Here is a 10,206-nt window from a genome sequence, read left to right as displayed (position 1 = left end):
GGAGGAAATGAATTCATAACAATAAATGAAGACAGCTTAGTCTCACCAAACAAAAAGTGGAAGGGTGGAGTCTCGGGGTTCCCACACAGTCCAGTCGATCTGTTTCCTGTCTACCTTTTGGGAAACCAGTCTCTGTTTCTTTTTGTTTCTTTTTTTGTGCATAAACCTTTATTAAAAATAGTTTTTGAGCAGCAGTGTGGTTAAGATGGTTGGCAGATTAATCCTTTTGCAGTATTAGGCCACACTTTGCTAGTCCTTGACCACCTTAGTAGTGAGGTTTCAATGTAGTCTGTTGGTCAATCAAACAAAGAGGCCAAGGCGAGCAACTGCTTCATAACATTGCCAGAATATAGTTGTATATGGCTGTTGTGTGCCCATGTGCTCTTTAGCTTATAGGATTCACTGAAAGGTCAAGGTCTGGCTGGTCATGCACATTGAACTAGCCTCCAACTCTCACTCAGGGGGTGTAGTTGAATTGCCTTGAAGATCGTAAACTCACTCCGTCACTGACCTCTTTCCCTGTGTTTTCTATTGTACTTTGTGCAGTTAATAAAGGGGGCAATGAATCACCTCTGGGGGAAATGCTAGTAGGAAATTAGATCTGCTGCTGCTTAGTTGAAAATGACCCCAGACTGGATTGAGGCCATGTAGGTAGGTCTACGCTGTACCTGCTATGTAGATCAGTAGAAGAATCTTCCATTAACTGCATCATTTGCAGTCACTAAATCTCTGAGCCTATTGTGTTCTCTAAGAAAAACAGAACTGATGCAAAATATCTGTGTTTCGGTCTGAACATAAAAAAAAAAAAAACACCTTAGGGAAACCGTTATTGGTGAGTAAAACCCAACAGTGTTTCACTCTCATATTCCCGCCCCATTACCAGCTCTTTAATGAACAGGGAAAGAAATCATGTTGAAGCATAAATATTCACAGAAATACGATAAAGTGTGTGAGAGAGAAATTCAGTCGTAAGAACACATCAGTACAATAATACACTGTTACTCATTTAGAAAGTCTGAACAATGGGGGGTCCTTTTCTGATTACCAGCTGTTCCATTTGCATAACAGCATCAGCCTGTCAAAAGCAGCCTTTGAATTCAGGGTTTATTCAGAAAGTCTTGTCATTGGGTTTACTGTCGGCAGCATTGAAAGTCAGTTTGAGGAACTGGGTCGAGAGAGATAACTGTCAGTTGAATGCAGTATAGACGTGGATTCCTTTCCCAAATGAACTTCAATGGCAATCCAACAGATCGATACTAAGGGACATCTCTATGAGCAAAGAGGCAGAATGATACCACCAGTGGTAACATTGTTCCATTTTGACATGCCAGTGGTATCAACACACGGTATTATTGTATGTTAGCTTGTAGGGGTGTGCCGGTACCAGTATTTCCCTTTTAATTACCTTTTGCCAGCAGGTATTAAATAAATAATAATAATAATAAACAAATTCAAACACAGCTGAACACCGATCAATGGCAATTAACTTCTGTTTTCAATGTTTTAAAAACAAATGTTCCTCTCATCCTGTGGGTGCTGACATTTTTACTGCAGTATTGCTGTACTGACTCAGTAAACTGACAATGAAAATGTATTGCAAAACTAGCAAATGCAACTGATTCGTTACATAAACGTGACCTTTCATTAACTAACTCAAGAGCTACCACTGTAGGAACTGGGATTTGTATTTCTATCATACAATACACCTTGCCCAGGATCACAGTCCCACAATTCACTGCAGAGTTGACACATTTCTAAGGAAAGTGAAATAAAAATAATTTCATATCAAAAGGATAAAAGATAAAACAAATAATCGCTTATAAAATATGAGTTTTAGCTGGTTTGATTTCAACTGGTTCTATATTAAGTTATACTGTCAGATTGTTATTGATACTCAATAATCTGTTAACAAGGGAAACCACATTGTTTTGTGTTGTAATAAATACTTTGTATTCTAATTAAAGCCTAACAACTTCAAACTTTTTAAAGGTAATTACTCATAAAATATGAGTATTTGCAAACCTCTATTATCTACCAGTGTTATGTATCAGTAATATTTGTTCCATATCCAATGTGTTGCTATTGCTGGTAATGATGTGGTCTCCTAGGGTTTGGTCATAAAACAGAGATGATAGGGCATAACATTTTTGTAATGTAGCTTTTATATCACTGTGCTTTCACCCTTTTAACAATATCCAGGCTATCTAGGTAGTCCGTATTGCAGTTACTTAAACATTTATTACTTTTCTATTTTCTCTGACCAACTATGAGTTGAGTGAAGTTTTGTGAATATAGCCTGTTCTTTAAGAGGATATTTATGCACACATCTTAACTAACACACACTAGTTTCTTTCTTTCTTTTGACTATAAATGCAGTACGGAATTATACACCTTCAGCACATTCTAATATTTAGATGTCATTCTGGGACCCCAAAATTTTAAGGCCCAAATGGTATTTCGTGCAAATACCTGGCTTTGTCTACTAAACCCACCATTTATTGTTGCTGTTTTTTTTTCTGAAATCAGTAATCAGTGGACACACAGTGTTTTCATTATGAGCATTCATTTGCAGTTTTCTGAGGAACCACTCAGGACATAGTTTTCCTCTGCTTCAACAGCAGAATTCCAGATCATGTCAGTTGGCATCGCGGGCACAGCACTCTGGTCTCTGGGGAACAATGTTGCCCAGAGACACAGCTTTGAGGACCATGGCTATATGATATATTGAGGGCACTGGTAAAGGCTTCGAGGCAAAACATTTGTGAAAGAATATTACTAGTTTTGTTTGGTATTACTACATAGGTATGGTATTCACAATGTTGTATTTTTGAAAAGGATATAGATTTGGCAGTTTGTAAAGTTGATGTTATACAGTATGATAACAATCAACCTTTTTTTTAATTTCAAATCATCTTTACCTTTCTTGCACTAAATCTTAAAACAAATCAAATTACCCATTTTGGTCTGGAAATAAACACACTTTTCAGCTTTATATACTGAAAAACGTAATCTTTTTGTGCATTTATTTTTTGCCAGGTTTCTGGGTTCTCTTTCCTGAAGGAGGACATGGATTTAATGAACAAAGTCAATGTAAACAGAAATCTGATTCATTTCACCTGCTGTTAATGGAATTCAACTCGAGGATGTCGCCATTAGCGCCACCACTCGGAACTGCTGAGGCAAATGAAGACTTGCTGTAATGAAATGCAGAATGTGTAAAGTGTCTTAAGAAATGCATTCATTTTGAAAGTCAGGTGTATATGTGCGCGCAACAGCAAAAACAAAAATCTGAAAATATTTCCAGTCTCAGATTTGCATTTTACAATTTTCTCAGCTTTCAGCTTTCTTTCAGACTAACTATAAGTGAATGATTGGATGGGCATATTTCACCCATTAGAAGATATGGCTTTTTCATCAATGTCCCTTGGGTTTCCTAAACTATGAATGCACACACTAGACCTTGCGATCGAGTCACACACTTGTGATTGATTCTCATGTGGGGAGGGGCTCTCCTACGGATGTGCTCAGCTGGTGTTCAGGAAAATGCATCTATACCTTTTATTACTGATTTCATGCATGATGGAGAAACATATATGTCCCCATATATCTATTTTATTGAAAGCAAGCCATTTCGAATCCTATCGCCCTGTTTTGCAAGCAAGAAAACTCATTTTCATGGAACAAAGAAGAAATAATGTCTACAAATCAATTTGAAATCAGTAACGCTTTATGTAAAACAGGTGATAACTGCTAGTCATTATGCATGGTTTTCCACAGAGGAAAAATTGCATTGGAGTGGGCAATTTGCCTGCAGTGGAAAAAATAGACTGCTATTATTATTATTATTATTATTATTATTATTATTATTATTATTATTATTATTATTATTATTATAAAATATTACAAAGTAATTTTGTGTTATTTTGATTAGTCATACCCTAACTTTAATCTAATAATCTTTAACAGTTAATACTGGTGAAAAAAAGATATTTATTTAGAGAAAATGAACCATATTTGTAAAATTCCTCCAAGGTAAATCTGTTTAAAATAACAACCCTAACAGACAACTTCAACGAGTACCAAATACTAGACCCAGGGACTTGCATGTCTTTTTATTGAGTTGATCAAGTGAAACAAGTAAATGCAGCTTCATACTGTAGGTGTGCGCTTGTAATATAAATGTATAAACTAGAATAAACCCAGAAATGTTTGATGAATACCAAAGCAAGTTGTGTTTACTTAAAGCTGGAGATAAAGTGACCTTATGTATTAGGGAAAAACTTCATTTTGTTATGTGGTGTTTATTTAGGGCAGGGTCAATACTTTTAGAATGTCTGTGTTGCCATGTTGGTAACCAAGTCTTATGGCATGTCAGCTTTCCATTTCAGATACCATATGGAACATATAGCTTACTGTATACTTTATAGGTCCTCAAGCATTCTCCTAACAGAGGACAGGAATGGACTGGTGAAACTGGAGGAGTTGCAAACAGGACACAGATCTGAGAAAATCTGTATTCTTTCATGGGAATATCTCTCACCAGTCTCCTTTCGTATAGCAACAAAACAGAGACTTGTTAAATACTTTGTATGATTCTGCTGCCAAACGTACTGCTTGGGTGCTGCATTCTGCTCTTAGAACCCTAGGGAAGCAACACAACTGAACACTCAGGCAGAATTGACAGAACTGAAGGTGCAGAACACTCACTAAAATACTTCACTTGTTAGAGAAAGTTTACTTTAGGTAATAAGATATTACAATTGGCAATCAAAATTATCATGAGTTTTTTGAGTCTCACCGGGAGACGGGAGAGCTCGCCTTCGCAAAAGACTTGGCAAGTATGCAATAGTAATTTTTGTCAGTAAAAGATATGTTAAATGCCAGGAGGATTCCACTTGTTTTGGTCTAATGAACCAAGCCTGGCATCATTTTGTACTATTAATGCCTAACTTCCATTTTCTTTAATAGCTGCTCTTTGGTTCTAGTTGTCTGCATGACAAGCGCCAAGTGGCTTTGTGTATGAGACTTACCTCTATATAGAAATACACATTGAGTCAAATGAACCACTCAGAATGCTTGCAAACATCAAGGTAAAGGGATAGTAAGGGATTACAACATCTCATTTCTAGTAACCCCTCATGTAGAATTACTTAAATAGACCCCAGTTGTCATATCCCCATTGGTTTTATTATAATAACTAATACCTAAAAAAAAGATTGGTCTTTTAGTATAAAGCAGAGAAAACTGAACGAGAGCTTCATCAGGATCAAATGCCAACATGTCACTCCGTTTCCAATCCTGAATGACCTTATTACTCTGAACCACACTGTCGATACTGTAGGTTCTGTTACAGCGTGTGTTTTTATTTTTTTTTTATTATGGAACCTTTTTTGCCCTTCTGTCTCTTATTGGATGTTTTATTGTAATCGTAACTACACTGATGTACACGGTTTAGTAGTTTATTTCTGTATTTTCAAAACATTTACTCCATTACTGTAACTCCTATTTTTTGTTCCTGTTAATTTAACCAAACCACAAAGTAATATAGCTCTGATTTTTCTCCTTTCAAAAGCAGGAGTTCATTGAAGGCTTTGAAAATAAGCTGGTGGTATTTTCTTGTCATTTGTCAGTGCTGCACACTTTCCACAGTTACTGATTGACTTTGAAGGTAAGCAATGATTGATGAGATTATTGATAAGGGAGCTTATGCTTGGATGGCATAATGCCTACAGTCCTCATTTATCAGTTTGTGTATGTAAATAAAGAAACAACCACTTTCGCTCATTAAAAATTGACAGGGAGAGGCTCAAGTCATTGTTCAGATACGAAAAACATAAACACAGAGAAGTAGGGATATTTTCACTCACAGTGGAAAAGCAAGTGACAAGTTAAAACCACCTTTGTGAAATGTAAAGAAAGTTAAAGGGATATTTTATACGATCTTCACGTTATTTAATGTACTATCTGCTTAAATCCTGCTTATGTGTGTTCCGTATCATTTATTGTATTTGTGTTTCTACTGAGATCCTTAATCCCTCTGCTTACTAACTATTCAAACAAATATTGGTTCAGAAAATATCCCTCAAGGCTAAATGTGGGGAAGCATATCAATGTTGCACAGGCTCCCCAATGACAACAGGATATTATACAAGTAAGAAATGAAGTATTAGGACGATGTATATCATATAGAGCATCCCTAGAAGAATGACACAAAAGAGTTATATTCTGATGTAACAGGAGGCAGAACTAACAGGAGGAAGAACTAACAGTCTAATTAGCCTGGAAAGTTAGATAATGATAACAAATGGTTTACTGATACACTCCACTTTGAGTTGAGAATCATAAAGGGAAAAGGAGATTGGTGGTATGAGAAGGGGTGTCATGTTGTTTGGGGATTTTAAGAGTTCTACTGCTGATAACCCAAGCTAATGACCTTCCCTTTTAAAATGTGTAACACTAGCAGTGCAACGGTCACATGGCAGTCCGAAAATATTGGAAACTGGCAAAATTACAGAGTCCAAATTATTTTTATATGCATGGCCTCAACAAATATGGTTAGAGGTGATGCTCCTAACCGGTGGTCCATGTGCAAATTCCTGAAATAAAGTAACAGCATCGACTACACTCACAGACTGTTGTGTTACTCAATACACTGCATGTCAACAAACAGAATGTGCGCCGCATTGCTTTGTATCTGTCTGCTTAGAGAGAGAGAGAGAGAGAGAGAGAGAGAGAGAGAGAGAGAGAGAGAGGTGTTTCAAGACAATTAGATGGTACCAAATTAGTTTTTTTTTTTTTTTTTTTTTTAATCTATAATACACAACTTTTCTACTAGAACACAACGAATATGTTTTTTTTTTTCTGCAATAAATACCCAATTAATAATATAAAATGGTTAAGTATTTTAATAATACAGGAATATTATGAGCATTCTGCCTGGTAATTTACATTGCTATGTTGTATAGAGACAGTAGTACAGATTTACACAGTATTGAATTCTTAACAAATGTAATGCTCGAGCACTATACGTTTTGTTTTAAGCTAAAATACAGTTAATACGAGCAAAGTATATTTAAAACAAATCAGAGTGCATTGATTTTTATATACTGTATCGACTTTTGAAATAAAAAAAATACATTACTGACCATGTTCTTATGTGACGTTGTTAACAAAACAAGATTACGTTACTAATCATATTTTCGTTTTTATAAATATTATATATATTTATATATATAATAAATATATATAAATGACAAATTATAAACCATGAAACCGCAAGCTGAAATAAAATCAGAAAGGGGCTGAAGAAAGACGGGGGGAGGGTCACAATAGAGACAGCGTCTCTAGAATGTAATAAACTGTTATAGCTGGAAGTGCCTCATGCACACAGTCACACTTCGAACTCCTAAACAGACCGGAGCAGGTAGGTTCGTCCGCGCTACCAAACAGCAGCTACATCAGCTCATCGGTCACCATATAAATGTGTTATCTTACAAAATAACAGCACAAGGTAAGGAAAACCTTAAACGCTATTTATCTGCAACCAAAAAAAGAAAAATAAGCAAACATTTTTTAAAATATAAAATTAGATATTTTTTAAAGTGCAGCTTCTGTAGTCCTGCAAACGTGCAATATATTTGTTGCTAACTATTTGTCTAATTGTTTTGGGTTGTCAACACCTTTTCAATTTGTTTCCAAAAAAACACATTGACAAGTGAATTTCAAACAACTGTCTTGAGCTGGGAAATATTAAATATCATCAGTGTTAAGATTGCAATAACTACATAGAAAGAGAACATGCTATGCTAATTGTCAAACGTTACTGTTACAATATTTGCATGCAACCGGCCACTTGCACGTCTTACAGTTTGTAGGATTTTACGCGTTGTACTAAAGCATGTGTGTGCAGCGTGTTATTCAACTTCTAATGAGTCTCGTCGGTATAAGGATATACATTAGAACAAATAAATAACGCAGTACGTTATACAATAGTATACAATTTGGAGACTTGCCTGTAATAACCATTATGTTTGCTTTATTGCAGGCTTTACATGATGCGGTTTATTTCAATTCGGCACGCATTCTTTTCTGAAAAAGAGTCTATGCTGAGTTGAGGACACCGCGCATAACTTATTGTCTTGGAAGAGTTGGAAATTGCACGACTGAATCGTCATTGCGACAAAGTCAGGGCTTTGGTGCCCTCTTGTGGAATGAAACTCTGAATATTTCTGAATCAGAGCAATGGAAAGGACCACTGCACCCCACGTCGAAAGCATGGTTACCGACTATTTCAATCCGGAGATAATTGCAACACACTATAATTTCACAGGGAAATATAGACAGAATGAGGATACGGGACTGAAGGCCGACTTAGTGGTCTTTATCGTTATTTGCTGCTTCATAATTTTGGAAAACATAATGGTGCTGCTTACCATATGGAGAACAAAAAAGTTCCACAAGCCCATGTACTATTTCATTGGAAACCTGGCCCTCTCAGACTTACTTGCAGGATCAGTTTACATTTGCAATATTTTGTTGTCGGGGCCTAACACTTTCAAGCTCACCCCATTTCAGTGGTTTATGAGGGAAGGGAGCATGTTTGTGGCATTGGGTGCTTCTGTGTTCAGCTTGCTGGCTATTGCCATTGAAAGGCACCTCACCATGCTCAAAATGAAACTGCACAACGGGGGCAACACCTGTCGCGTGTTCGTTTACATCAGCACCTGCTGGTTCCTTTCGACCATTTTAGGAGGTCTTCCGATAATGGGCTGGAACTGTATCCACAGTCTTGAGACCTGTTCCACTGTCCTCCCACTCTACAACAAGGCCTACCTCTTGTTTTGCACCACGGTGTTTAGCGTGATACTAATGGCCATCGTCATTTTGTACGCCAGGATCTACTCCCTGGTGAGGACTCGGAGTCGCAAACTGGTGTTCAGAAAGTACTCCTCCAGTAGGAGCAGCAAGAACTCGGAGAAGTCTTTGGCTTTACTGAAGACGGTCATAATTGTCCTGAGCTGCTTCATAGCTTGTTGGGCACCCCTGTTTATACTTCTCCTGCTGGACGTTGCCTGTAAGGTCAAGACCTGCGTTATTCTGTACAAGGCCGAATGGTTTCTGGCCCTGGCCGTACTCAACTCTGCCATGAACCCTCTAATCTACACCCTGACCAGCAACGAGATGCGCAGAGCCTTCCTGAAAATGCTGCTCTGCAGCATCTGCACAGAAAAATGCCCTGGAGCTAAATTCAAACGCCCCATTATTGGGGCACTAGAGTTCAGCAGAAGCAAGTCGGACAACTCGTCACATCCAAACAAGGAGGAAGGGGACATCCCTGAAACGATGTTATCATCAGGGAACCTAACGTCATCTTCATAAGAAAGCAAGGGGGAGGCTTACTTTTTACTTACCCCTAACGCTAGTGAATGTATGATTTTGGGACAACTCCTCCCTGTAGAAAGCATTAACCTGCGGTATCTGATGAAGACGCAGGCGACATGGGGTCAGTCAGACTTGGAAAGGGAAATAGCGACTCATAAAGACCCAAATTACAATACAGTAGTCAACCAATAATTCAACTTGGGGAGGACGGACTAAGACATTTCTAGATCTCCTGTCTGGAAGAAATTTTCTTACAAGATCTGAGTGGCATGCACTTAATATCAGTATTATCTAGGCCTACAAGTAGGACACATTGAGTTAAACTTATTAACTTATAGGAGGGAAGTTCTACTACAGAAAAGCACTTCTTGTACAAGTGTAAAAGGGGGGCACTTAGTTTGTCCGCAACGTTAAGGGTTTTTATGATGTTAAATACAACAAAATGAAGTCAAAGGCATGTGGTTTTATGTAACTTGTATATACTGTAGTTAAGTATAGGCCTACAATCCACTATATCTTTATGAATGTGTTTGTTTCACAGATTCATTGACATCACCTTTCCCCTTCTACTTAGTTAACTATTGTTCGAGATTAACCCTGGTCACACACAATGCATTACTGTATGACACATCAGTACTAAAAGAAAGACTATAATATATGTTCCTTATTCAGCTGTGTGTCTATTCTAAATAAGAATCTTTTTTTTCAGTTCCTGTATATAAATTGTCAGCACAGATGTGTAAAATGTGGTAGTGTAGATTGTCTTTTATTTGCACGTTACTGTTTCTTTTCTAGAGAGTAAATAAAATTGTAAAACTTTAAAAA

The 10,206-nt window shown here is 37.2% G+C and overlaps 1 protein-coding gene across 1 annotated transcript; it reads left to right on the top strand.

Moving 5' to 3' along the window:
• Positions 1-7,312: 7,312 nt before the first annotated feature.
• Positions 7,313-10,206, top strand: LOC121294094 (sphingosine 1-phosphate receptor 1-like). Its single transcript, XM_041217660.1, has 2 exons — positions 7,313-7,510; positions 8,045-10,206. Exon 2 carries the CDS (start codon positions 8,242-8,244, stop codon positions 9,376-9,378), a length of 1,137 nt encoding a protein of 378 aa, XP_041073594.1. The 5' UTR covers positions 7,313-7,510; positions 8,045-8,241; the 3' UTR covers positions 9,379-10,206.

Source organism: Polyodon spathula, chromosome 18 (assembly GCF_017654505.1).
Source record: "Polyodon spathula isolate WHYD16114869_AA chromosome 18, ASM1765450v1, whole genome shotgun sequence".
In the NCBI taxonomy this organism is placed as follows: domain Eukaryota; kingdom Metazoa; phylum Chordata; class Actinopteri; order Acipenseriformes; family Polyodontidae; genus Polyodon; species Polyodon spathula.
The sequence above is the reverse complement of the archived record's forward strand: the minus strand, read 5'-3'. Positions and strand labels throughout refer to the sequence as shown.